General features: G+C 50.7%; 10 protein-coding genes across 10 annotated transcripts; 4 read left to right on the top strand and 6 right to left on the bottom strand.

Annotated features, from left to right (window-relative positions):
• Positions 1-76: 76 nt before the first annotated feature.
• On the bottom strand, positions 77-1,229 carry ACHE_60699S (putative G-patch domain protein; the record flags this gene model as incomplete). Its single annotated transcript, XM_043281902.1, has 2 exons — positions 77-1,054; positions 1,125-1,229. The coding sequence occupies 2 exons, from the start codon at positions 1,227-1,229 to the stop codon at positions 77-79; spliced, it is 1,083 nt and encodes a 360-aa protein (XP_043139335.1).
• A 492-nt stretch (positions 1,230-1,721) lies between these two features.
• Positions 1,722-3,444, top strand: ACHE_60698A (putative triacylglycerol lipase; the record flags this gene model as incomplete). Its single annotated transcript, XM_043281901.1, has 3 exons — positions 1,722-1,955; positions 2,012-2,359; positions 2,407-3,444. The coding sequence occupies 3 exons, from the start codon at positions 1,722-1,724 to the stop codon at positions 3,442-3,444; spliced, it is 1,620 nt and encodes a 539-aa protein (XP_043139334.1).
• A 150-nt stretch (positions 3,445-3,594) lies between these two features.
• On the bottom strand, positions 3,595-6,386 carry NOP14 (snoRNA-binding rRNA-processing protein NOP14; the record flags this gene model as incomplete). Its single annotated transcript, XM_043281900.1, has 2 exons — positions 3,595-6,036; positions 6,096-6,386. 2 exons carry the CDS (start codon positions 6,384-6,386, stop codon positions 3,595-3,597), a joined length of 2,733 nt encoding a protein of 910 aa, XP_043139333.1.
• Positions 6,387-6,577: 191 nt separating this feature from the next.
• ACHE_60696A (uncharacterized protein) lies at positions 6,578-7,782 on the top strand (the record flags this gene model as incomplete). The annotated part of the gene is made up of 5 exons (XM_043281899.1): positions 6,578-6,620; positions 6,669-6,788; positions 6,846-6,906; positions 6,965-7,101; positions 7,154-7,782. The coding sequence occupies 5 exons, from the start codon at positions 6,578-6,580 to the stop codon at positions 7,780-7,782; spliced, it is 990 nt and encodes a 329-aa protein (XP_043139332.1).
• A 94-nt stretch (positions 7,783-7,876) lies between these two features.
• On the bottom strand, positions 7,877-10,362 carry ACHE_60695S (putative origin recognition complex subunit 3; the record flags this gene model as incomplete). Its single annotated transcript, XM_043281898.1, has 8 exons — positions 7,877-8,855; positions 8,909-9,027; positions 9,078-9,351; positions 9,402-9,541; positions 9,596-9,830; positions 9,888-9,961; positions 10,019-10,246; positions 10,300-10,362. 8 exons carry the CDS (start codon positions 10,360-10,362, stop codon positions 7,877-7,879), a joined length of 2,112 nt encoding a protein of 703 aa, XP_043139331.1.
• Positions 10,363-10,577: 215 nt separating this feature from the next.
• Positions 10,578-13,166, top strand: ACHE_60694A (pentatricopeptide repeat protein; the record flags this gene model as incomplete). Its single annotated transcript, XM_043281896.1, has 1 exon — positions 10,578-13,166. One exon carries the CDS (start codon positions 10,578-10,580, stop codon positions 13,164-13,166), a length of 2,589 nt encoding a protein of 862 aa, XP_043139330.1.
• A 245-nt stretch (positions 13,167-13,411) lies between these two features.
• SEC66 (Sec63 complex subunit SEC66) lies at positions 13,412-14,378 on the bottom strand (the record flags this gene model as incomplete). The annotated part of the gene is made up of 3 exons (XM_043281895.1): positions 13,412-13,840; positions 13,903-14,210; positions 14,279-14,378. The coding sequence occupies 3 exons, from the start codon at positions 14,376-14,378 to the stop codon at positions 13,412-13,414; spliced, it is 837 nt and encodes a 278-aa protein (XP_043139329.1).
• Positions 14,379-16,282: 1,904 nt separating this feature from the next.
• Positions 16,283-21,375, bottom strand: ACHE_60692S (chromatin segregase YTA7; the record flags this gene model as incomplete). The annotated part of the gene is made up of 2 exons (XM_043281894.1): positions 16,283-19,227; positions 19,287-21,375. The coding sequence occupies 2 exons, from the start codon at positions 21,373-21,375 to the stop codon at positions 16,283-16,285; spliced, it is 5,034 nt and encodes a 1,677-aa protein (XP_043139328.1).
• A 1,706-nt stretch (positions 21,376-23,081) lies between these two features.
• ACHE_60691A (uncharacterized protein) lies at positions 23,082-23,525 on the top strand (the record flags this gene model as incomplete). The annotated part of the gene is made up of 3 exons (XM_043281893.1): positions 23,082-23,237; positions 23,292-23,418; positions 23,473-23,525. The coding sequence occupies 3 exons, from the start codon at positions 23,082-23,084 to the stop codon at positions 23,523-23,525; spliced, it is 336 nt and encodes a 111-aa protein (XP_043139327.1).
• A 168-nt stretch (positions 23,526-23,693) lies between these two features.
• Positions 23,694-26,235, bottom strand: ACHE_60690S (putative C2H2 finger domain protein; the record flags this gene model as incomplete). Its single annotated transcript, XM_043281892.1, has 5 exons — positions 23,694-24,423; positions 24,476-25,138; positions 25,197-25,460; positions 25,523-26,160; positions 26,230-26,235. The coding sequence occupies 5 exons, from the start codon at positions 26,233-26,235 to the stop codon at positions 23,694-23,696; spliced, it is 2,301 nt and encodes a 766-aa protein (XP_043139326.1).
• Between the last annotated feature and the right edge of the window lie 254 nt (positions 26,236-26,489).

The following is a 26,489-nucleotide window of genomic DNA, read 5'->3' as shown; positions in this document are numbered from 1 at the left end:
ATGTTGTGATATGCTTTTTAATGTCATGCTTGATATCCCGATCTATCGGTAACGGTAGTAGAAAAAAAAAAATGCATCAATCGTGATCCTCCTCCGTCAATCCCGGACATCCCTCCATGGTCTCATCATCATAGCGACATTTACACCAGAAGCAATACCAATGCTTCTCTCGCAGATACAAGACCAGCTTATGGAGCCGTTCCTGCGGCTCGAGCGCATTAAACTCATCTAGTTCTGGATCCTCCTCCTCCACATCTTGTTCGAGAACACTGCTTGCGTATCCTTCCCCGCGCGCTTGCGGATCAGTTGCCTCGCGGTCTTCGCGCTCGAGGGTTGGGTCGTCGTAGCCGGGTAATTTCGGGTCGGGGAAGAAAGATGATGGAAGGGAGGTTTGGAGGGCGTGCCGGAGGTGAAGGTTGCGCTCTCTTTCTTCACGTTGGCGGACGAGGCCGCGGTAGAGGAGGTTAATTTGGGAGGTTGGTTTGACTTTCTTCTGCGTCTTGGTCTTCTTTTCTTTTTCTTCGTTGTCGCCTCTGTAGTCTGCTTCCTCCTCGTTTTTGTCGTCACCGCAATCCTTCTCACCATTATCCCATTCCCCTTCCTCTGCCTCAGTATCTAACCTCTCTGCAACCTTTTGCGCCGCATGGAATTGCGCCTCAGCCCGTCTCGTCTCGCGCTCGACTCGCACCCGATCCCGATAATCGCCCTCCTCATGCTTAACCTTCTTCATCGCCTCTTCCGCCTCCTCTTTGATCTTGCGCTTCTTCTCATTATCCAGCCCAATGCCCCCACGATCTTCCTTGAACACCAAATTCAGCGGCTCGGTTCGCTTGTCGTCGCGCACTCTTGCCGCTGCGTCCTGGCCATGTGGCTTCTCTGATGGCGGTGGTGTTTGCTTTCCCAATGCCTGGCCAGGCTTGAAACCGAGCTTGGCCATCATCTGGAATCCCTTGTTCGAGGGGTCGAGGGTGTTGGTCATGAGGGCGGCATCGCGGCGGGCGGCTTCTTGGGCTGCGCGTTCGGCTTTGGAGGGGACTTTTGCGCGTGTTTCGGCCTATTCAGTAATATAGATTAGATATTGTGTACTTGGGGAGACTGTGGCGTAGGGATGGTGGTGGAAGTACCTCGCGTTGCTGCCGGCGCTTTTTTTGAGTGAAGGTTTCTTTCTGCTTGGGTTCTTCGATGACCATGGACATATAGTCCTCTTCTTCATCTTCTGAAGGTGGCATTATCGGTTATTCAGTGCTTAGTGTTCAGTAACCGCGAATTGATGAGAAGTGAAGTGGATGAATTGGATAGATCGGATGAATTCATTGCGGAGATAGTCCGCATCACCTTATCGTTATCTTCATAGCTTTTCTTCAACTACGAACCTTGAACCATACTATTGAAATATCCCCTAAATCAACACAATATTTGAACCAAGTACTCCCTTCAGTGGTACAACACTGACTAATCGACACAGCAGAGCTATGCTGATGTCAAAGTGATAACTACGAGTCTCGGACTACGCCCCGATCTCACTGCATACGATCTGCAGGATACGAGCACCCTGCACCATGAGGCAGACTCGAAATCCGCCGAAGCCAGGGTTGCAGAAGGGGGCAATGAGCCTAATCAAGGGCGGAGTCCGGAGTATATATTAAATATGCTGCATTCCTTTGCTGTCATGTCGCGTGCCTCACCGAGGGGTTGAAGAACAGTGCCGAATTCGGTTGTCGATGGCTACCATGTCATTTTCCGGGCGATTTTTCGCTCTTTTTTGCCTTGCTTCGCTTGTGTCAGCGTTGGATACTGTAGTTGACTTGGGTTATGCAAAGTATCGTGGCCAGTCGCCTTCGAATGGCACCGTTGAATGGCTGGGGATTCGATATGCTGCTCCCCCAGTAGGAAACTTGCGGTTTGCGGCTCCTCAAGATCCGGAAAAGAAGGATGGAGTACAATCTGCTAATGAGGTAAATATATTTCCTTTTTATCTATTTGCATAAATCTGGTGCTGACTGGCTTGCAGCACGGCCCTATTTGTATCCCAACTGAATCATACCCCGTTCCTAGCGGCACCTCAGAAGACTGTCTCTACTTAGATGTCTATGCTCCTGCTCAGACTAGGAATACCACAAAGCTGCCAGTTTTCGTCTGGATCCAAGGTGGTGGTTTCAACAGTCTTGCAGGTCCAAATTATAATGGGACCGGGCTGATCCAAGCAGCGGACAAAGGCATCGTGGTGGTCACTATCAACTATCGCGTTGGTCCATATGGGTTCTTAGCCGGGGAAGAAATTAAGAAAGGAGGGAGTATCAACAATGGTTTAAAAGATCAGATCAAGGCTCTCGAGTGGGTGCAGAAGCATATCAGCAAAGTATGTCTACCTGACGTACTTGAGCGATTAAATACTAACCATCATAGTTCGGAGGCGACCCAAAACACGTCGTCCTAGGAGGTGCCAGTGCAGGAGCTGCCTCTATCAACCTGCTCCTCGGAGCGTACGGTGGAAGAAACGACGGTCTATTCCACGGTGCTGCCATAGACGCGACAAGTTTCGCCAGCATGCGCAATGTAGAACAAAACCAATTCACCTACGACAACCTTGCCATCCGAACCGGTTGCGCCAGCCACAACGATACCCTAGCATGTCTACGCAACTTGGACATCGCAGACCTGCAGCGCGAGAACATCAACACTCCTCTCCCTAATGCCCAGAATGCCCCGCTTTACATGTACGGACCGACCATCGACAACGACCTGGTCCCAGATCTTACCTACCGTCTCTTCCACCAGGGCCACTTTATCAAAGTCCCAGTGATCTTCGGCGACGTCACAAACGAGGGCACCGCATTCGTACCCAAGAACACATCCGACGTCGGCGACGCGGATACCTTCATCCAAAGCCAATTCCCCCAAGTCAAACTCGAACACCTCGCCAAGATCAACGAGCTATATCTCCAACCAAACCGAACACAAGACTTCCCAAACTCCGGTCCCTACTGGCGTCCCGCCAGCAACGCCTACGGTGACATGCGCTACACCTGTCCGGGGATGGACATGTCCACTATCTTCGCCAAGGCTGGTGCCCCAAGCTGGTACTACAAGTACGACGTGCAAGATCCGGATACTATCAAGTCTGGCGTGGGTGTTCCGCATACAGTTGATATCAACGCTGTCTTTGGCCCTGATTACGTATCGGGTAGCGCACCGGCTTCGTACCGAACGTCAAATGCGCCGATTGTCCCAGTTGTGCAAGGGTATTGGACTAGTTTTATTAGAAGCTTTGATCCGAATAAGCATCGGCAATCGGGGAGTCCTGAGTGGAAGGGCTGGAACAGTGGTAATGGACATCAGCGGTTGTATATACGCACTGGCCATACCAAAATGGAGACTGTTTCTACAAGACAGCGGGAGAAATGTGATTATTTGGTGAGCATTGGGGAGGCTTTGTGGCAGTGATCTTGCATTATGGGCTTGGTATATATATTTTGAGCATGCGAGTTATGTCGATTGAATAAACAAGTTCTTTTGAGTACAGCTTGAATGTATATATGTACAGCAGTGAAGGAATCCCAATATAAGACACAAACCAACGTTTCCAAAAACCAATTAAGACTTCCCCTGCCGCGCTCTCTTCTCCCTCTCGTACTCGTTGGCCGCTCTCCCCTCCTCGTTCTGCACCTCCGCGACAAGCCTCTTGTACTTCTTCTCGTACTCTGCATCCTTCTCCTTCTTCTCGCGCAACTGCTCCCTCGCAACAAAGTTCGCATCCTTGCGCAGTTCGCGCATAGCGCCCTTCCGCTCGCGCTTGTACTCGGTACGCAGACGGCTGGCCTCCGCGCGCTCGCGGTCCGGATCGTAGTGCTTGTCCGGGTTGAAGTTCTCCTCGAACTTCGGGATAGCAGTCTTGATGGCAAGCGGCTTGTGGTTGTGGAGGAGGAGCGGGCGGCGAGAGAGACGGGAGTCTGAGAGGTGGGAGGAGATCTTGTCGAGGGTGGATTGTAGGGAGACTTGGATTGCGGGGGCTGAGGAGGTGGTGCATTTGCGGAGTTGGTTGAGGACGGCTTGTGCGGGTTCGAAGATCTCGGTGTAGGCGGATTGGCCGGTCCAGAGGTCGGAGGCGGTGGAGAGGAGGTTTACGAAGGTGGTTAGAAGGGATAGTTTGAGTTCTTCTTCCTTGCCGGATTCGGGGCCTGTGACGTCCCAAAAGCGGAGTTTTCGGGGGGTGGCTTTCTTGGATTTTGTTGTGAGGGCCACGGATTGCTCGGGCTTTCTGATGGGGAAGAAGCCAAAGGGCTTTCTGGGCTCCTGGGGGGAAAGGTTGTAGAGTGCGTTCAGGACGTAGTTGATGAATTCGGGCATGTATCGTTTCGAAATAGCCTGGTACTGCAGGAACACACTGGCTGCGTAGGCACCTGTAGCAAAGTCAGAGAGCGAGTTGATAGCTCCCTGTCCAAGGTACCGCGCAATACACAGATGAGCTGGCGTCACAATGGCATGGAAGTGGTCTGATGTTGGGAAGATCGCTGCAATGCCTGTCAAAATGACCAGGTCGCTTGGGGAGAGATTCAGCGGCCGCTCGGTGGCCAGTTTGCGGAGACGAGCCCTGAAAGCCATGCTGACATTCTCCGGATGACTCTTGGCCAGCGAGTGGATGTGTCGAAGAATATTTTCCAGGATGGCGAAAGGAGGATGTTCGGGTTGTTCTGCCATGTACGAGACGTGTTGGATGAGGACCTCTGCGAACCGGCCTAATCTTCGCTTGTTGTCGCTGTGAAGACGGGGATGATGTAGCGCACGAATTCGCTGAACAACCGTCGGGAGATCTATCACCGGTACGTCCTTGATAGTGTGTAAGAAACTCTCATGGTCCTCGGGACAAGGATACGTGTATGCCAGTTTCTCGTTTGCTTGTGCGCTATCGGCAGGAGCTGAAGCCTCTTCAGACCGGCCCCCAGGAAAGGTGAGCCCATTGATGAGCTCATCCTCCTCTTCTTCTTCCTCGGACTCTTCCTCGGACTCTCCCTCAAAACCCTCAATGTCACTGTCCCCAATCTCCAAGCTGGCATTGGACCTGGTCTCAACGAGATCATCATCGATAATGAAATCGTCCTCGTCTTCGACTCCCATATCGGGACGAGTGTGGGTCTCATTCGTAGGATGTTGCAATCCAAAAGCTTTCGCGTCGTCGGGAATTGATTCTTCATCGGAATCCTCCTCCTCATCATCTGACTGCTCATCTTCCGTATTCTCAGATTCACTCGGTTGCTCACCGCGCATTCTCCGAACTCGATCTTCCTCGAGTTTCTTGAGCCTCTCAGCTTCTTCAGCAATCTTCTCCTCGGCTGTTTTAGTACGATCCGTTGGCTGGGACCGCTTGTCGAAAGTCAATTGTTTCAAGCGCTGGTCGTACTCTTTCTCGTGATTCTGTTGAGAAATGCCCTCTAATACAGCCGCACGTTCGGGGTTCATTGACGAGAAATCGTCCTTCGGAGGCTCTGGCTTTGGTGGCGGCTTCACGCCCCTCAGCATTTCGAAGAGATCAGGGAGACCCTTGTCTAATTCTTCACGCAGGTCGGCATCGTCTTCCTTGATCTGCTGCCGTTCGGCCTTGTGGAACTTCGACTTGGCAATGACTTCTTTCATGACCTCATGCTTCGATTTCTTTCGCTCTGGCAGCTGCTCTCCTTCCGCCCCATCTACCACAGGTTCACCTTCGACAAAAACGCGCTTCCTCTTTCGTGCGGTTTCCGAGTCGGATAGACCATCCTGCGATCCCATATCATTATCATCAAACCCCTCAAAGTCGTCTTGCTGCTCGTTGTCTAAGGTAAGAGATTGGCCCTTGTGTGTAAGGGTGAACTCTCCCTCATCCTCGTCTTCCAAGTTGAACATGGACTCTTTGCGCGCTTTCTTCTGGCTTTCCCTGGCAAATCGCTCGGCCGCTCTCTCTTCGGGCGTCATCGTTGGGTCGTTTTCACCGAAACGGCGATCCAGAATACCACCGACTTTGTTTCTCCGATCCATTTCACGCAGAAGAGTAGCGCGACGCTATAAAACAAAGAATGTCAGATCACCATTACTGCGTCGTCACTTCGGACCAAACTCACTCTTTCCTCGCCTAGCGACTTGGTAACGCCGGGCCTGGCCGTCGCCTTGGACGCATTTGCGCCCCCGTCGCGGCTGGTGTAATCAAACTTGACGTTCTTTGTCGTCGCTTTGACTTCGAAAGGATTGAAACGGTCTCTGATAGCTTGCAATGCCGCTTCGCGCTGGTTTCGATTCTGCGCACTGGCACCACTCTTCACATTCTGCTTCTTTTGCTTCTTCGACTGTTGGGGACCCAGCACCCCACTGTCTCGTAGAGAGGCCTTGAGCTGTTTCAACTGCGAAGGCGGCATGATTGACCTTTGCGACGTTGACGTTGAGGCTGGTTTGAATTTTTTGATCGTCTGAGAAAATAAAAATTGTGCTCACCGCCCATGCGGATAGAATTCTGCCGGTGTAATGCGGGGACTCGCCGCCTTCCGAGCATCATTTCGAATTGTTTGTGTTGCATGCGACCAGTTTAAGATCCTATGCGGGAATAAAGATGTCTTTTCAATCAAGCGATAAGCTGCTATGGCTATGCCTTGGTATATATATCCGCTAGGAATGCTCAGAACAGTTGCTGACCGTAGCAGGCGTCTCGTTATTCTTTGCCGTCCGCGGAATCGCAACAGATCTCCGTCGGGTGCATGATCTAACAGAGATCAAGCATGTCGAGAAAGAAGATAAGATGATTAATGAAGGCACGGAAGATGGTCGGGACAGACTGAATCTCGCAGGGTCATTACATTGTCCAGCTAATACATCTTTAGTCCTCAAATTAGACACACTTCTAAAGCTCTCCGAGAGTACAAGCTATGACCTTCGTGCGGCGTACGCTAGTCAGATATAGATGTTTTTATGCGTTACGTTGGGGCTGATCTTTCTCAAGGGCATTGCGCATCATTTCTGAACGAGCTACGAAAGGTCAAACCCGAGATTTGCTTTTAGAAGACGTTGCGAGCAAAGACCACAAGCGGCGCGGTAAAGCACTCAATGCCATGTGGTTTCTGGTATCCAATCGAGCACGTATGGCTTCCGCTAGTGACCTATTTGACTTGTTCTAATACAGTCCATTCAGTTTCTCGAACCTCCGTGTGTGTCCGATTGAAAGACCCTCCCACGTACACGGCTATTGTCGACTGTCTCTGCAATTTCCTCGAGGAACATACCGAAGAAACCTGTACTACGGTGTCACCCATCCTTCCGAAAACGAGACCGCTAGGCGAAAAGAAAGCCCTAAGCATACTCAATGCTGTCCTGCAAGAAGACATACCCGCCGCATTGGAAGCCGGAGTACTTAGCCGGTGGCTAACGAAATACCCGTTTCCATGCGCACTGGCCGAACCGTCGCGGCGACAGGATGTGGTGATTCTTATGAAATCTTGGTGGACGGATGACCCAGTCATGAGCTCGATATTCGGCATACTCTCTTCTCACCCGGATGGGAAAAAGCAATTACGGAAACATGGCCTGATGGGCAGTATGATGGAAGAGAACGATGATGATGACGATGTCGATAGCGATGTGTGGATGATTGATGGAGAAGATACAGCTGGGTCGAGTCGATACTCTGGGCCACGGGTGCGTGAAGGAACTGCAGAAGAACAAGCTGTGCGAAGGCGCCGGAGGGAAGCCATGGTTTTGAGTGACGGAGAACATCCACTTGGGAATGAGGACATAATACAGCTTCCTCTTCAGAGCAGTTGAGATGACGGACTCGATGACAGCATTTGCGTGCGCATTTCTTATGATACCCTTTGTTCAAAAGTAAATTATAGCATCTAATGTACAAAAACTAAACTTACAATCCCGCCCATGATGTTTTGGCAATATGGTCCACCTTCTTCCGGCTATTCTTGACCACGCCAAGCGCCTTCAACTCGGACAACGCTCTGTAAAAGAGTGCCATGATTACTCGTTCATCGCACTTATCTCCCTGGTCACTTTCAAACACGGCGTAGAACGCACTCCAAAGATCATGTGCATTCACAATAGCCCCGGATTCGAGGTAGAGCTGATATAAAATGGCCGTCGCGGGCTGTTTCGCGGAGAGTCTGTTCTCCGACGTGTCCGACGTGGACATCAAGTAATCGAAAGGACTAGACAATGCCCGTTCGATTGCGAACCGTGGTCTGGGTGCAAAGGTGTCTTTCAAGGGATTCTTCATGTCAAGGAGGAACAGTTCGTACAGGAATAAGTCCTGCGGTTTCACCAAGGCACCTGCGAAATATGCTTGGAGCGTGGCATGGAAGCGGTCGAGGATCTGCGTGTATTCAACATTCTGCTTGGGTTGTTTAGCTTTGCTCTTTGTCACCTGAACTCGCTGCTGGACGACGGTGGCTTTTGTGATGGAATTCCGGCTGTCATATCCACTCCGCAGAGGCCCTGAACTTGGATATGCTTTTAACAAAGCCTCGAAGTCTGCTTGGACTTCGCGCAATTGAGGATTATCTGCCAGTGTTTCCGGAACTGTCGCGAGTAAGCCTTTGAGGCCATCCGAGTCGAGCGTTTTCATCGTATTTAAAATGTCTCCCACGATCTGCGAATCATGCAATTCCCCGGAGAGAGCAAGGATTGAAATGTCCGATACTCCGGTTTTCTTGCTGAGATTGAGGTGCTTCAGGAAGGCATGGGTCATTTTCACCGCTACGAAGATGTTTCGCATTTGCTGTTGCCCTGTCTCAAGGTATCTCGAGCATTCTTGAAACAGGTATGCGTCATTCTCTAGCAAGTTCCGCACTTGCTTGGGATGGCCGTCTTCGACTAGATCCTCACAGAACCTAAACAATCAGCTAAGATTTCCAGACCGGAGACTTGACATATAGACACTTACCTTCTGAAAGATGGTAAATTTCTGATCGTCTGGCAGAGCTTCCCATGAGGCAATCCAGCAAAGTCTCTTGAGAACATAACTGCCAGCGGATTCGCAAAGAAATGGGACATGTACGCATACTATAAGGTGTCAAGTTGAAGCAGATAAAACGAATAAAGCGCTAGCATACCTTTACTGTTCGACAAAACGCCTCAGGAGTATGGAAGTAGTCGCTCGTCCGTTCAAATAAAACACCGGTAATGTTGCGCCCTAGCCAGAACTCTCCGTCCGTTTCAGCCTGTAGCTTCTCGTATATACGATCCACACAGTTGCTCGCTTCATGGAGCTCAAAGTATTTGCCCCTAAGTAGCGCAACGCTAGATCTTGGGAGTCTCCCTTCGAAGAGTTCGACTGATGTTGAGATACCAAATAGCAAGGTAAACGGTATCCGATCAAGCCACGAACTAAAGCTAATTAGTATAAATTGACCCATGGCGATGGAAGTGGGACTCACCTCAGTAGTGACAGAAGGTCCGTCAATAAGTTAGGGTCAAAAGCCTCGCTATCTCGAAAAGCGAGAACCAATTTGGTCGCCCCTTTCCGTTGCACATAGTCGCTAAGTAGGTCAAGATCGTATGCGAGTAACCTCGGCCCCTGGATTCAGTATTAGTCTCAAGTTGTAGCGCTTCCTAACAAAGGCAATCCTACCTCACGGTCAGTGAGGAAATTCTGATAGCCATCATTCCCTTCGGTATTTGTAACAGCCCCACGAATAATATTCTTCAATGTCGTCTTAATGTTGGGCGCATCGCCAGATTCCAATACGACCACACCTCCCTCTCCACCTGTTATCAATCTCTCGTTGAGTCGCGCCAAAAGTCGGCCGAGGGAAGAAACGTTGGACCCGACGGTCATCAATGCGGAGGGTATGCAGCCATCATATCTAAATTTGTCGTTAGAATCAGTCCCAGGCCAACTCTGAATAGGCGCGTTTGCTTACACTTGAGCCGAGGACTCCTTGACGAAACTCGACACTTCCTCGAGTATCTTGGAGTCGACATCCTCGAGTACCTCCTGCATCAGAGTCAGATATGCATCCACAGTGTGAGCCATCTTGAACCTCCCACAAACCTGAATCTTTGCCTCCTGTTTGGACCACAATCGTTGGTAGGCGTTATATCTCAAATCGACCGAGGATGCGCTCTCTTCTCCGTTCAAAAGCGGCACGAAAGGGCACGCCTGGGTCCCTTGAGGTTTCTTATCCTGCCTCTCCTGACCATCCGATTCGACCTTTCGTCTTTTTGAAGGCCGTTCGTTCTGGGGTTTGTTCGGTTTCGCAGGTCGGTAGATGTACACACCCTTTGAACTGTTATCAGGCGCGTCTTTCCATGTGTTTCGTACCAATAACATACCTGAGTATTCAAACCGTCCCGGGACGAGTCCGGCGCCTCAGTCTCTAAGAAATCGGGGTCCATTATCTTGTATGAATTGCTTGAGTCGGTTGTTGATCTTTTGCAGTTCTGGACGCTTTGGCGGAATCGGCGCGTTCTGGCGCTAAACCCGATTTGGTCGTAATTGGTTTTTCGCCGCGGAGCTCTGCGTTCATACTTGAGCAACTTTACTGACAGCTTTTGCCTCGCTATTCCAAACCCTTTACATTGCATACCGTCCGATGATATAAATCGCACTTATGCTCCGCCAAGCCGCTCAAGGAGCTCGGTGGTATCAACACGTGACCCGCAGAAGCTCGTCGATTCCATCTCTTCCTTTGCCACGGACACCTCCGGTCATAACACGGCGCTCTGTTCACTATGGCGGCCCTGACGATAAGGTTCGCTTCTACGAGCAAGTTACCCCGGGAAGCAAGACAAGGAGGAAAGTTAACCCCGAGGCGGAAGAGAACGTCGAGCGGGAGGAAGTGGAAGAGAAGCTCTCTAGGGTTAAACAGGAACTGCGGATCCTAGAAGAGGGTCCCTTTGGTCCCAATAGCGAGTTTATGAAGAGCTTGCCCGACAAGGACCGGGTCATTGCTCTTGAGGCGTTACGGAAACATGCGGTGCAAAGAGGCCAACAAGATACCGACGGTGGACTTGACCAAGTATTCGACGATGAATTGGATGAGATATTGCGGGAAGAGTTTGAGGGATTTGCGGAGGAGGAAGAAAATTGGCAAGCGCACAGGGAAGACGGCGAGGACGAAAAGCCAGTAGTCACAAGGCCTTATGAGGTGATGCTGCCCGATGAAGAGAGTCATTCCTATGTCGATAGATTCAATGAACGCCTACAGCAGTTCGCGCACAACAAATCAAACGAACCGTTGAGACAGGAGTTATGGAAATGGTACCGCCGTTGCAAACAAGTGGTTCCGGGATTCTTAGAGGCGATGCCGGAGGAAGCTAGGTATTTAGTATGGGATTCCCAGGTCTCTGGTCAGATCGCGAAAGATACGCGAGCAGCGCATTTGCAGGCTTTGGCCGAAGATGCAGCGATAACCGGAAAGAACATGACTACCCCTCATACTATTTCATATATCACATCGCTTCACGAGAGTGGCAAAACGAATCAGGCCTTGGACCAGTGGGAGACATACCAGAATGAGCTGAGCCAGCGGAAGGAGGATTTGGAAGCATACTGGAAACTCGGGGTGCGTCTTTTCGCAGCGGAGGATAACCCTCAAAGGGCCCAGGACATTGCTTTGGCTTTTCTGGCAAATGATCAGACTCGCCAGCCTCGCATTCTCAAACCCGTTATCGTGGCTTGGGGACGACAGCCTGAGAAGGAAGCGGGGATAAAAGCTTGGACGCTATACTTGCAGCTAAAGATTTTCCTCGGCCCTGATATGACCATGGAAGACTACGATCATATCAGCATTGGTCTTCTCAAGGCAGGTCGATTTGAGCTTGCTATCGCTGTCTTCAAGGATATGATGGTGACGGGCAAAGATCCAGCAGACGATTCGACTGCACTGTACAAAGCTGCCATAGGATTTGCAGGCAACTTGCATGCATCCAGCATTAATGAGCGACAAGTCAACAGAGTGTCACTGTCTACATTGACCTTGATACCTCGACGGTTCCAAAATCGCTTTTTCTACGCCAGTTGGATAAAGAAACTCATCGGTATGGGAGAAGTGGACTCCGCGGCATCAGTCATCGAACTGATGTACGAACGAGGCGTGAAGCCGGATTCAAAACACCTCAACGGTCTCATGGCAGCCTGGCTCCGCGATGGAAGCCCATCAGCTAGGACAAGAGCTGAGAGCTTAGCATGGGCCATGATCCAACAACGGATTGATCTAGTATGGGATCGTGAGGGAACTCCCGGACAGGCACCGCGGTTATCGTTGGGCCAGCAGACGGATCCTCGGATCCGTGTACCCAAATGGATGCAACGAACAGTGCCACCGGGCAACATCGAGACATTCTCGATCCTTCTCCTTCACTACACCCGCAAAGGCGACAACGACATGACGGACTACCTGATCAAACGTCTGGAGGACTCACGAATCAAACCGAATTCGTACTTCATGAACCACCTGCTATACGCGGAGCTACGAAGACAGGACCTCCGTTCCCTCTGGCACAAGTTCCGAACCATGTCCGCCACCATCCAACCCGATCTAGAAACCTACGCCTGCCTCTGGGACTGCGGAAAGCTTCAATACGACCGCGGCCGCACGGCATTCGAAACAAACTTCCCAACCGCCCGCCAGCTCTTCGCAGAAATGGTCGCATGGTACACCAGCCTCTCACCACGCGCCAAATCCACGACGCAGGATGAATTTTCCAAAGATTTCTACAACCAAATCATCCGCTGCTTCTGCTTCTCCAAGGATCTTCCCGGCACGCTAGTGGCCATGCATACTCTCCGAACAATCTTCAACGTCTACCCCGATGACATAACAGCACGTCTGATCATCCTCCAAGTCTCCCGTCTAGCCAGCGTACCAGCCGACACACCCAAACGCCGTCTCCGCCGCCTGTCGAGCACACCGCGCAGTAGAGAAAATATAAGTCAAGTCCAGCGCCTCGTCGATATCCTTAGTCAACGGAAAGCCGCTGAGCTTGAGGAGAAGGGTCTGAGTCTCTCGAACATGGACCCGCACGAACACAACGAGTGTCAACTGGAGATCATGGCTGATTTGCTGCGAATTGTTATGGGGCGTATGGGCGAGCAGAGTCAGGTGGAAGGTCAGGTTTTGAGTGTTGCTGGTGAGATGGGTGCTTCGGATGTTGATCTTGGGACGCCGTTGGGGGAGGAGAGTAGGTCTCTTCTGTGATACGATTTTTTCGGTTTGACTTGGGTGTTTAATGGGTTGTATAAAAGCGTGTATTGTATATCTCATGTCTCAAGCATATTTTTGGCGTTTTGAAGAACAAGGCTTTGTACATAGGGTATGTATAGTTAAACTCTCAGCTACTGCATTGACAACTTGTTCACCTATTTTGACCGGGTATAGCATCATATCCTCAAAGAAGCATATATTCAATACAACTAAGCACAGAAAAGAAGTTCACGACCTGTCTATTTCTTCCCCTTCTTCTTCTTCTTCCCACCCCCAGGCGTAGTGTTCCCCGGTTGAGCATCAGCCTCCACCAACACCGCATCATCATCACTAGCCACCGACGGTGCAGCCGAGGACTCTGGTGTCTTCACACCACCCGTCGAGCTAGTCGGGGTAGTCGTGTTCTCAGCGGTAGTGTTGGCACCGGATGAAGAGGACGGACGAGGAGGCTCAGTCTTGGTAGTAGTGGTTGTGGCAGTGGAGCCCTCAGCATCCAATTCCTTCATGAAGCCCTCCTGGATACTGGTTTTCTTGCGGTCCCACCATTCGCGTTCTTCGGCAAGTTTGGACTGGTGCGTTTCGATGCGTTGGCGGATGATGTTGTTGTTCATCATTTCGTTGGCGGATTGGAAGATTGTTTGGCCCCAGTTTGGTGCGTATGCGTTTGCCTAACCCAGCATTCAGATTAGCACCGAGCATCCACGGAACACGGGAGAACAAGAGAGCTCACCTCAGAAACAACATCCCTAACCTCATCCTCCATCTCCTTCTCAGCCCTGGTAAACCGCTGCCACAGATCATCACCCACACTACCCCTCTGCAAAAGCATAGCCAAAGCCTGTTTCTGGCTCCGCAGCGCCAACACCCTGTTAATATCCTCCGTCGCGCGTCTCAGAAGTGCAGCCTTGAGCACCGACTCCGGTACCGCAGCCTTTTTCTCACTGTTGTCTTTGGAGGGCTGGTCGAGGTGCAGGAGGGAGAAATAGATGTCGCGCTGGAGGTGCGGGGGGAACCATGGTTCGAGGGAGGAGGCTTTTTCTGTTGGAGTGTTAGTTAGCTACATATGTTCTTTTGTGCTTTTTGGGCGGGATCGAGGGGTGACGTACGGGCCTTGCGCTTGCGGTATAGCGAGGAAAAGGTAGCAAGGGAGCCGATTAGAACGCCTAGGTAGGCGAACGGTATGGCCAGACTGACCCAGTCGACCATTGTGGATTAGAGTATTCGAGTATTCCGGTGTTCAGGGTAACGGCGTCTTTTCTTGATAGCGGAAGTCGTGATATGTGCAGATCAATCAGTGGATCATGGCCAATCGTGGGCGGAATGGAAATTTCTGCGCAAAAGAGAATAACGACAAAAATATATGAGCTCTGGAATTAACCAGCGACTCCAGAGAATTAAAGAGGGAAGTTGGCCGGCGAAGAAATGTTAAGAGGACAACGCGAGGCGGATTCAAGAAAGGCCAGGCTGGTGTCTTAGTCAGCCTCGTGCAGGGCGTTTCTGTGCCCTATTGTAGATATTGTGCCTCAGTTATTATGAGTTCTTTGCTTATCCAGTCCACAATCACACCTAACTCTCATTGCTTCATCACAATGCCCTTCCAACAATATATCAATTACTCCAACAGGGACGCTCCAACAGAGATCACTCGGAGCAACCTTGGCTGTGTTCAAAAATTGGTTCCCCATTGCAATCCCAAAGATGGATCACTATCATTAAGCTCTGAGAGACGCGATGAACAACTACCTTAAGATCTTGCAGTTTCTCTTAGATAATGGGGCAGTCATGGATTCTGATCTAGTCCGCGAAACAAAGTCACCAGCAGTGATCAAGGTCTTGTTTGAGTATGGATTGGATATTCATCAAATGATAACAAGTTATGAGATTCCTCTGATGTATGCTCCATCCCCTTTTTATGTATTTATTCACTTGTTAACAACACCCTTTTTTTAGATGCGTCGTTGAGAAAAACGATCCAGTCCTCCGGTGATCCTTTGCCCAAGGCACAGACCCCAACTTCGGCCCTGACCCAAACCCAACCAACAAATACTGTGACACATCTGCTATCCCCAACTGTGGCGCAGTACTCCAGACAGCAGTTCGAGACGCCAATCCTGCCATTGTTGATATTCCTCTTGAGTATGGTGCCAACCTCCAGAACAGCCTGGTCTTCCATGAAGCCGCATGCAGAGAAAGCAGTGAAGATGATGTAATTGAAATGATGGAACATCTGCTCTGGTGTGGGGCAGATGTGAATCAGCATCACTTGCATTGGGGAGGGACGCCGCTTCATGTAGCAGGGCCGATGGGCAGGTTGAGGCCTATACAGTGGTGATAATGGGGCTGATCCGATGATCACTGATTTAGATGGTATACTTCTTTGTACGACTGCGGATTTGTATTATCAGTATGAAGCTTTTGAGCTGCTGCATAGTGCGTATCAGAGGAAAGTGGCGGCTTCAGATGGTCATGGAGATGACAATATATAGTTGATTATCGGCTCTAATGAAAAAATCATTTGATTGATACTGTTGGGGAAATGGGATTACTTGCTGATAAAGGCCTTGAGCAAACTAAGTGTAAAGAAATAACAACAGCTGGTCTGTTTGTATACATTTGATTTTATTCTATTGCATTCAAACATGGACTATCTATCTCACCTAGGGCGCGAGCATGTTAAGGGACTATCGTAGGTTCTGTCTACAAAGGACGAACACTTTGAAGAAAGAAGAAGGGAAAAGAATACAAGTAATGCTTCTATGAATATTCACATTTTAACATACAAAACAATCCGCAAGTTTCGAAGGAGACATCCTCCCACAATCGCTAGGAAACAAACACATCTATCTAGTGGAAGATGCACGCCAGCAAATAAACAAATGTCGAGGAATTGAAAGCAAAAAGAAAGGAAATATCACAATAGCCCACCATCACCTCATTACAGTTCCCACGGTCAATCTCAAACAAACAAATGAATGTATGTATGTCCCTAGTAATGTAACCCAGCCAGTGCTAAGTAAGAAAACAAACGAAGTCAACGAAGAAAAAAAAAAAAAAGGATAGAAGAAGGACCAGTTTTCATATATCATGAACCACATCGTACCGAAACCGGCTTACATCTGGAAACTCGGTGCCTCTCCCAACCGCTCCTTGGTCTCTTGGCTGATAGGCCCGATCTCCTGCATTTCCTGCATGTCCTCTAGGACCGCGTTGAAGGTCTGCACGATCCCGGCGACCACATGGGTGCGGTTCCATTCACCCCGCGTCTGCCACACGTAGTCCATCAGGTTGGTGTTGATCTGCTCCAGTTGCTCCACGGAGCACCCGCTGGTGCGTTGGGTGAGTTCCTCATGCAATTGGTTGATGTAATCGTGGTCCAGGATCAGCTTCGGAGATTGATCTTCGTCATTGAGCAAGTCCTGGATATTGGCAGGCCCATGTGGTTGTTGTTTGTTGGGGGCGTCGAAAAGCGGCACCGGCGGCTGCGCCTTCTGACTTCCATTCGGGAGATGGGCATTATCTGCATTCGCACGTGGAGACGGCTGGCTGCTCGCTTCCTGTTGCGTATCCGGAAGATGCTCCTCATACGATGAGCGATCAGGGTATTGAGTGAGGTCGGGATAATCGTGTCGACCACCCTGACCTGTCATTGGACTGTGGAACGAATTGTTCTGTTGAGAAGGCTGGTGCTGGTGCTGTTGGTGTTGAGGACCAGACGACTGCTCGGACTTCTTCTCATCTGATGTCTGCGTGGTGGAGGCTTCATTGGCGTAATCAATCGGCTGAGATCCAGGTGCCATGGGAGTCATGGTTTCCCTCTGCGATAGATTCAACAGACCGGATTCACGTCTTACTTGCTGGGAAGGTGCGGTATGCGAATGCGGCGGCTTAGCCTGTGCAGACGGGCCAAACGAGCTGTCCTGCGTCTGCCTTCCGCCAGATTGGTCCTCCGAGTTGGTCATGTAAGTGTCTCCATCCCCGTCCCCGTCCCCGTGCGAGCCGTGGCTCATCACAGCCTGCGTGCTGAGATCATTGAGATCCGAACCTCCGCCATAACCGTTGGAGGTAAAGCTCACAGCGAGACGGTTTCGCGAAGGCGTCACTGGCGTATCCGGCTGTCCAGGTGCCAGTTTTGATACACCTTCACCATCCGTGAATGACTCGCCCAGGTTGACGGGGCCACTGGTCAAGGTCGATTCGGTATTACCATGCGGTACCTTGTTCGCCTGCGCAAAGGCCTCCTCTTCCTCCTCGACCCTCTTTGCTCGTTCCAGTGCGATCTTCTCCCGCTCCAATTCCCGCAAGTAGACCTGCTCGCATTCAGCGACGAGAGCCGGTTCTGTCTGCTCGATGTTACCGACATCGACTTCTACATTGGATTGCAGTTCATTAGCCCTTAGTATCCGTTCCTGATCACCGAGTTGCTTGGCGTCCTTGGCAATCCGTTTGATGTCTGCCAAGAAGTCCTTAGGCCGCTTGTAAAACCCGTTGGAGAGTCGCTTCTCAATCGTCACGATCTCCATGTTGTAGAAGAATTTTCCGGAGACCACCTCCCGGAGACCAAGAACCCCGTGCTTATCCTGAGCTTTCTCGAACGGCCGGAAAGTCGTCCGCTGCTCGATGGGCAAATCACTGGTGAGGATGTTCGGATTGTCTTCCTCCCACAGATACCGAATCTGGGACTCGTCAATCACACCAGTCCTGAACCTCTTGTATTTTTTGATCTGGTCCATGATGGGCTGAATCCGGATCTTGAGGAAATTGAGTGTCTGGCGATCCTTCTTCTTCTGCACTTTCAGTTGTTCCTTGGTAAGCGGCGTGGCAGGCTTGGGAGGCGGAGGCGGTGCAACCTCCAATCTCTCTAGTTCTCTCCTCTTGCGGTTCTCAGGATTGGGGAACTCAGACGGCGAGACCTTGATGTAATCAACCAACTGCGCAAAGAACTCGTGCCGTGCGGTGTGGTCGGGAGCCTGCAGTTCGAAAAAGTTCTTCTTTGAGAACCCGAACAGGTTCTTCACGATTGAAGGAGGCTCCTTCTCATCCTCTTCGCCCATCGACTCAAGCACTCCAAACACCAAGACAGGATCACTCGGTGGAAGCGAGCGCAAAAGGCCCAAAAAAGTAGAAATAACAGCTCTGCCCACGGTCTCGTCATGCCAAGCTGAGATACTAGGGACGTAAATCACACTTGGCTTGTGCCTTTTAACTTCCTGGAAGAGTTGCACGACTGCAGCTTCCGCGGATCGAGTTGAGTCACTGAGCAGGGTCGGCAGATCAAACGGCTGAACATGGAGTCCCTCAAAATGGTGCAAGATGGCAGACGCCAGGTACTGTTGTCCCATCCCTTGGTGCCCACGGAGGAGCATCCGAGGTCTGAAGACCCGTGACCGGTCGAATTCCTGCTGCATGTGTTCACGACGGAAGCTCCCCGAGGTCTCCGGCTCCTCAAACTGGGCCTCCTCCAAAGCAGTAAGCCGCTTCCGCGGGGGCAGGATCTCGGACAGTTGTTTCTGGATTTCCGCCAAGGACCGTCGTAATAAGGGCTCCACGGTCTTGGGCAGTGGAGAAGCACCAGAGGTAGTAGACCGTTCGGACGAAGGAACCATCTTCTTGGTCGCCAGCATGAAATCCTTCGGACTAACGCTGATCGACTTCGGGTCGATAATGAGTTTCTCATCCGATTGGTAGATCTGGGGGTATCTTCTCTGCACTGCGTTCAAGGCTGCTTCTGTACAAAGAGCACGCAGATCCGCACCTCCATAGCCCTTGGTGATTTCGGCCAGCTCATCCTTGATGTCTTCCGGCAGCGGCGGATCCCAGCCCTTGGTATGGATGTCTAGGATCGCCCGCCGACCTTCCTTGTTGGGTAATGGGAAGTAGAATTCACGGTCGAAACGGCCAGGACGGCGAAGTGCTGGGTCAACAGAATCCGGTCGATTCGTAGCACCAATGACAATCACTTGACCACGACCGTCCATGCCATCCATCAATGCGAGCAGAGTCGAAACGATAGACGCATGGATTTGTTCCTGTTTGCTTGACCGCACGGGAGCCAAACCTGCTCGAGTATTAGTATTCCTTCTAGTAGAGGCATTAAACGAAGAAATAGGAACATACCATCGATTTCATCAAAAAAGATGATACTAGGCTGAGTTTTGCGCGCCTCCTCAAAGAGTAACCGTAGCTGCCTTTCAGCTTCACCAACCCATTTACTGAGTGCATCCGCTCCCTTCCTCATGTAGAAAGTCACCTTACGACCTTCAGAACTGACACTATTCGCCAAAGCCCGAGCTAGTAACGTTTTACCCGTACCAGGAGGTCCATGGAAGAGAACACCCCGTGGAGGAACGATGTGGAAACGCTGGAAGATCTCAGGGTACAGTAGCGGTAACGAAACCATTTCCTTCAACTGGTCGATATGCCCTTGTAGGCCACCAACGCTGTCAAAGTTGACCTTCAAGTCGACGCCCAACGGGTCCGCGTCCGCCAATGTCTGTCTGTCCTTAATCTTGCCGAGGTTCCCAGGTGTCCCTGCAGGGCCTTGCACCGGATCAGCACCATGGGCCTGCGCGGGAGCACCTGTTGTACCAGGTTTGATAGGTTGGATGGCTTCGTCATCGCTGCTATCACTATCCACTCCGCCTGTGGCCACAGGCGCATCGGGGCCAGCCAAGATCGCGGATGGCCCGGCGCCTCCAAACGGACCATATGTTGGGAAGAGCGTACGCTGCCAGGTGCTACCACCGCCTCCTCCGCCGCCTCCCCGGCCGCGTCGCGAGGGCGATTCGTTGACTTCGTTCTCCTCTTCGATGGGAAGGAAGATATCAGGACGGATGATTCTGTAGTCGACATTCTTGCGATTACGACGGGGTTTCTCGTAGATAATCTCCGGCTGCATCCTCCGACGAGAGCGGCCACCTCTGAGATCGTGTAGTTCCTCAGCAAGTTCATCAGCAATGTCTGCTGCGGCCTCCGACTGCCCACGGGAGCGAGACGCCCTCTTTCGTAGACCTGGACGCCGGCTTGTGTAGTCTCCGCTATCGTCGTCACGGCCCTTGTGGGGCGAGGCTTGAGACCTCTCTTCCGATTGCAGGTCCTCGTCCTCGTCGTTCGATTCCTCTTCTGGTTCGAAATCGCTCTCGTCATCTTGACCCTTACGCTGGGAGCTGCGAGGTGGCTTCTTGCGACTGGAGCGACGGAGGTGTGACGCCTCCTCTTCTAACTGGTGCCCCTGAGTTGGTTGTCTATTTGTCCTAGTCCTTCGCCGGGTAGTGGGGCCTTCATCATCCTCGTCCTCGTCGTCCTGATGATGTTTCGCGTCGCCATTTTCGGATTCGGGAACGAAACCTTCCTCCTCACCTTCGGGGTTCGTTTTTGCGGGCTCCACCGCGGCAGGTGCGGGCTCTTCAAAACTACCGTGGGCGCTTTCCTGAATCTCGAGCTGAGAGCCCTTGATCTCGGTCGTCGTCTCATCAACCACGTACTCCTCGGTCTTGTCATTGTTATGATTGCCCATTGTAGCATCCTCCTCTTCCTCCTCCACGATGACCTGCTTCAAACCTCGAGTTTCTCTGGATGGACGACGCGCTAGTGGGGCCTCGGCCTCAGGACTGCGGGTCGTCCGCTGAACGATTTCTACATGGCGCCCGGAATTTGTAAGAGCAACGACTTCCTCAGACTCGGCGCGCATTCGTCGGGTGATCCTGCGGTTGCCGCCGTTCTGCTGCTGCAAAATCTCATTTTGTCGCCTGAGAGCAGCAGGGGGGATCTTCAATTTTAACACGGTGCTCTTCTGCTTTTCCACAGGAGGATCTGGTTCTTCTTCATCTTCCTCGCCGTGAGCATCAATGTCATTCTCTTGCTCGTCCTCATCGGAGCTAGTTGGATCTTCGTTGTACGCCGGTCTCTTTGTCGCTGCCCTCCGGGCGACGAGACCTCTCGCATTCCGCTGAGCCATACTATCATCTTCTAACTCCGACTCGTTGAAAGAAAGCTCGTCAGCATCGCTTAGGATCTCGTCATCGGATACGATGTCGTCGTCCTCCGAGTCACGGCGCTTCCTTCTCGCGGTCTTGGGCTTCTTCGGTTTCGATCTCGAAGCAGTTGCTCGTGATGAACGCACGGCGTGATCGCTGTAGTCATCGTCGTCAGAGTCGGACTTGTTGGCTAAGGCCATTTCGTCGAGGGAGCGCTTTCTGCGAGGCATGTCGCGAAGTGGGCTGGAGAAGAACTTCATATTAGCAGGTTCGGGGGATAACACTCATCAAATAGCAGTTGAAAAGATGAAATATATCCGTATAGCAGCTAGTGCGCCCGCGAGAGGGGAAAGAGAGCGAAGAGGGGGGAGGGGGGGGTGTCTCTGATTGACAGCAAGGAGGATTTGAAGAAGGGCGACTCACCACTTAGTGAGGTCCCAACGGGCGCAAGAAAGCAATTGTATGCAGGAAACAAAGGAAGCAACAAGCAAGCACTCCCAATTGGCTAGGGAACGGTAATCAAGGAAGCTTGCTTCATAAAGCGAACGGAGCCGGATTGCTGCTTCAAATTCAAAACACCCACGTCCAGCATCAAATATGGGGCCTCACGGTGTGGCCGTCGAGCAGATGTACTTTAGTAACGATTATATCGGACGAGTATATCGGTCGCAATGCGCGGACGTCTGTCTCTTTGGTTGCCAGAGGAAGTGAATAGTAACGGGGTCTGACCACCACCAGAAATGGGGACGCGTCTCAACCTACGGGGAATTAGCAAAATGCAAGCAAAACAAACAGCAGAGAACCATAACAACAACAATAATCAACAAAATACAATAACTTACCGATTTAGAAAAAAATGCGATCGCAGACAAAACAGCGACAAGAGCAGCTCAAGGTTGACTGACTGGACTCACTGACTCTCGCTGTGAAGGGCGGAAAGACTCGCGCCGATGCACCAGCCACAATCGGTCCGCCCTGCGCCATGACTAAACCACAGCGGGCTAGTGCGGCTGCGAAGCACGTGCCATCATCAACTCGGAGAGCAATTGTGTTAATCTGTCCCCTGGCCTCCCCAGCTCTCCAACAGGTCGAAAGACCGTAAAAAGGATTATAGAGTAGGCAAAAATTCGTAAATATCCATCTTAAACAATCTGAGGGTCATCCCGACAAAAAAAAGAAAGGAACACGACACCCCCAAAACGGACGAGGGGCCGAAGCTCAGACAGGAACAGATGTCAGAAAATGAAAGTGAAAAATGTCAGAATTCAGGAACCGTTAAAAAAATTCCAGGGCGCGGATCTTGAATCGACCCGAGTGGAGTCCAGACCTGATGTGCGGATCGATCCGTGCAGACCCTAAAGGCATAGTCCTGTACCTGACTAGCTTCAGGAAATCATCTTATCAGAGCACTAGCACTGTTCAGAAGGAATTGGAGGTGTTTATGACTGTCACAGCTGCAAGACACCCTTGAATGGCCTCTGTGCATGTTCTCCATTCGGCTCCGGGGTTTGTACTCTGACGTAGCAGACTTCATTACTCCGGACACTGGGAAAGCGGTGAGGGGTAGGAGAATTTGTTTATTGAGACCAAATCATCGTTGCAGTGCAGTCATTATTGTACAGACATTCCGGAGTAAATTCAATGCTATATGTACTCGCCAAGTTATGGCCCATTCCATTGCACAGTAAAGCAATATGCTATTCTACCAAGGGCCATTGCCATGTAACGTATCCTTCAAGGCGCAGAACTCTACAATACCCCGACCATGATCAGTTGACGATCTACACTAAACTTCAGAGTAGGGATGGCCAGCACCACGTGATGCTGACTCAATTCTTACTAACACACATGCCGCCAACCAAGCCAACATCATCGGTCCTCTATAACATTAGACTTGGAAGAGCAAGAAGAAGTGTCTAAATCTAATTAATCCATAATGCTCACACGGATATCAAGCACAGCACGGTATATCTGTCCCTTCCGGATTCTCCAACAATTATCCACCAGAAGGACATTATCAACCACTCTTCCTCGGAACAATGCATCACCACCTCCTTCAGCACCAAAAGAGAACAGTTCGTATAGGGACGGGGTTTGTCTGCTTATTCCATCTCTATGATATTCATGAATTGACCGCGACTGGCAGATGTCGCGATATAAAACCTTCGTGAGTCCGTTCGCCAAGGTGTTCCTGGGGGCCATCTTCACGTACCAGGTGATTTACTGGACGTGGTTGAAGTTGGAGACGGATGAGATCAAGGTTGAGAAGACCAGTATGTTCTCTTTCTACGCTATGAGTATTGGCAGTGGCTAATGATTGACAGAAGAGGTTGCAGCTTTGGAGAAGAAGGCTAGAGAATTGACGAGCGCGGCGAAATGATTGCATTGCTTCATGTTCTTTATTTGTTGTATTATACCTAAATTCATCATGAAGGATCGTAAACCCTGGATCACACAATTGATTCACACTGTACAATGTGGGTAAGAGTATATATATATATAGCAGACGAATCCTAGACAATACTAATGCAAGAAACTCCAAAGCAATTCAACTAAACAATTCCGGAACCGGTTCCAAATAATCGCACTCCGTGGAATCACAATCTGAATCCTCGACAGAGTTTCTTCTCCTGGACTTCCGGGAATCAGTACCAGGGCTAACTCTCCGTCGCTTCTTCAACCCAATGTCATTCTGTTTCAGGAACATGGCTTTGCCTGAACCATCGTAACTCATCCGGTCCCACAGGCAAGTGCTGCGAGGGCTCTCGTCATCATCATTTTCTTCATAATCCTCGTCACTCGTTGCTCGCGTGTCGTATTCGGTATCTGTGTGTTGTTTCTTCGTCATGTGTCCCAATAATGGTAGCCAATCGCCAATGCGCTGGCCCTTCTTGATGTGCTGAGAGTCGATATGGTTGAATCGCTCATTCCTCGCCGCCAGACCACGGCTGCGGAGAGGTATGATATCCCGACAAAATCCACACCAATATTGTTCTTGTCCGTTCGGATCAAGATAGCTGTTTTTCATGGCCATTTGCACGACATCCTCATCTTCGCAATGCTGCTCCCGCAGGTGTTGCACGTACACTTCCTGTTGGTCGAAGAAGCGGGCACATGTCACATGGCTATTGTCCGGGTCTGGCATGGTACAGCGCCAGCCTTGTAAGTGAAAATGCTGCGAGCTCTCATGCCGCTTCCAATCGGCCTTGCTACCAAAGGTCTTGTTACACCCATTGAACGTGCATCCGTATGGCCGTTCATGACGTTTCTGGTGTTTCCTGGTTGTTGTTAGCGATTTCACCCGTTCACAAGTGAGAGGTGTCTACATACTTCATTTCACAGCGCAGCCTCGTACGCTTCGGACAATGAGTGCACGTGAACCAGCTCTCCTTACCAGCCTCTGGTTGCGGATCCGAAGCAACTTTTGTAGCAGATTGGTCGGATGACAGCTGATCTAATGCGGCAGCGAAAATCTTCTGGAGTAGCTCTTTCTTCCGACCACATAATTCCGAGTTCGGATCCATCATGTCAACTCCCTCACCTAGTTGCTGTTGCTGCCTGTGTTGGTTGCGGTCCATTAGTTTCGACATGGCGTTGATTACACTCCCCGCAGCTTCGGTGACAATGGTTTCCACGTTCCTATCTCTAGCAGTTTCAGTTGAGCGGATGCTGTCTGTTCTCATTCGTGGTGGTGGCTGATCATTGGACTTGAGTAGCGGTGACTGAGTCGTTATTTCGTCATGAATGTAAGACTGCATCGGAGGAGCAACAGGACTACTCTGAAGACTCGTAGTGCCATGACTGGATTCACTGATCACCGTTTTCGAGGTTTCAAGTTCTAGTGACCATTGGAAATCCGAGCTAGTAACAGTTTGGCTTGGGATGACGGCAGTGCAACTATCCTGTCGCCCAAAAAATCCCATATCGTTCCTCGGCAAGCCATCCGGGATTGCCGTTTGTGTTTTGACATATTCTTGGTACCACTTTTCGGATCTAGACCCAAATCTTAGTCCCATTGCCGTGCTTGCCCATGAGGAATGGCAGAACTCACTTCTTCAACAACTCCGCAGCATCCTCATTACCGTGCATCCGCGTCAGGTGCTGTTTGAAATTATCCAGACGTGGCCACATCTTGTCTTTGCGCGTGCAATTTTGTCCAAAGCACATATATATGACTTTGGGGCCACGCATAGGCTCTTTTTTGTGGACACATTTCTTATGTCGGGCCAGATCATTGATGGTACCGAAACCCTCTCTGCGGGCACAGTTTGGTTCATCGCATTTGAACAATTTCTTATGTCTTGCTTCGTGTTTCCTGTGCACAGTACATATCAGTCCGAGAATTCCCTCACTTTTTCCAGGGAATGATGCATGTACCTTTTGTCAGACGGACATCTTCCACTCCATTTGCAATTAGGATGATCGCATTTGATGTATTCTGGGCCTGACCCTGACTGTACAGTGCCTTCTTGGTTATCCTGATCTGGACTGGAGCATGACTCTCCCGTAGATTCCAGGCTTTGGGGCGATGCGAGCTGCGGACTAGATGCCGTATCTACCGCGTAGGACGAGGCTGTTATGGTCGAGCGCGTCTTATATCCCGAGTCAGATGATTGTAAGCTGCTATTGTATTGACTAGCACTTTCAGACGGCGTGCTGTGCTGATACGAATAGGTTGGACGTAGGTCGGTGGGCACCGGTGGCAGGTTGAACAGTGGTTGGGGATTTGTCACCAGTAGCGGGTTCCATGCGTCCCAGTGTCGTCGGGGGTCGGAGTGTTGCGAAAAATCAGGGGACGCGGTAATGGGCGAAGAGAGTAATTGAGGGTGCGATGGTAAACATTGAGGTATAGACGTATGTGTGTAAGCGATGGCGGTGGGATCCGAACCGAGATGCAGGCCGAGTAAGGCTGTCGGGTCGCCTAGAGTGAAATCAATGGGATCATCGTGCGAAGAACTTGCTGGCATGATTCCCTGGAGATCATGACTAGAGGAAGCCCAAATGCGAGATGATGCCTGTGCAGTCATGTTTAGCACGTTTACCGCAACTTTCGAGGGGACGTGTTGGGGATAAATTCCACATACGTCCATGGTGAGAGATATACCGCTGGGGGTATCAAACACCGATTTGTATCAAAGGCCGATAATAACAACAAGATTATAGACAAGCAACCAATTGCAAACGGTCGAGGGAAATTCCAAAAAGCGTTGAACAAAGCAATGGATAGATAACAAAGTATGTGGATATATATAGAGCCGAGGACAAAGGATGGGGAAGAAGGAAAAATGACAGTCCCTCTGATCGACGGATTTGCGCCCTTTTTGGGTATAACGAAGGGTCGGGA

The sequence above is a fragment of the Aspergillus chevalieri genome, chromosome 6 (assembly GCF_016861735.1).
Source record: "Aspergillus chevalieri M1 DNA, chromosome 6, nearly complete sequence".
Lineage (NCBI taxonomy): Eukaryota > Fungi > Ascomycota > Eurotiomycetes > Eurotiales > Aspergillaceae > Aspergillus > Aspergillus chevalieri.
Note: the sequence above shows the minus strand (reverse complement) of the source record. Positions and strands in the feature narration are given on the sequence as shown.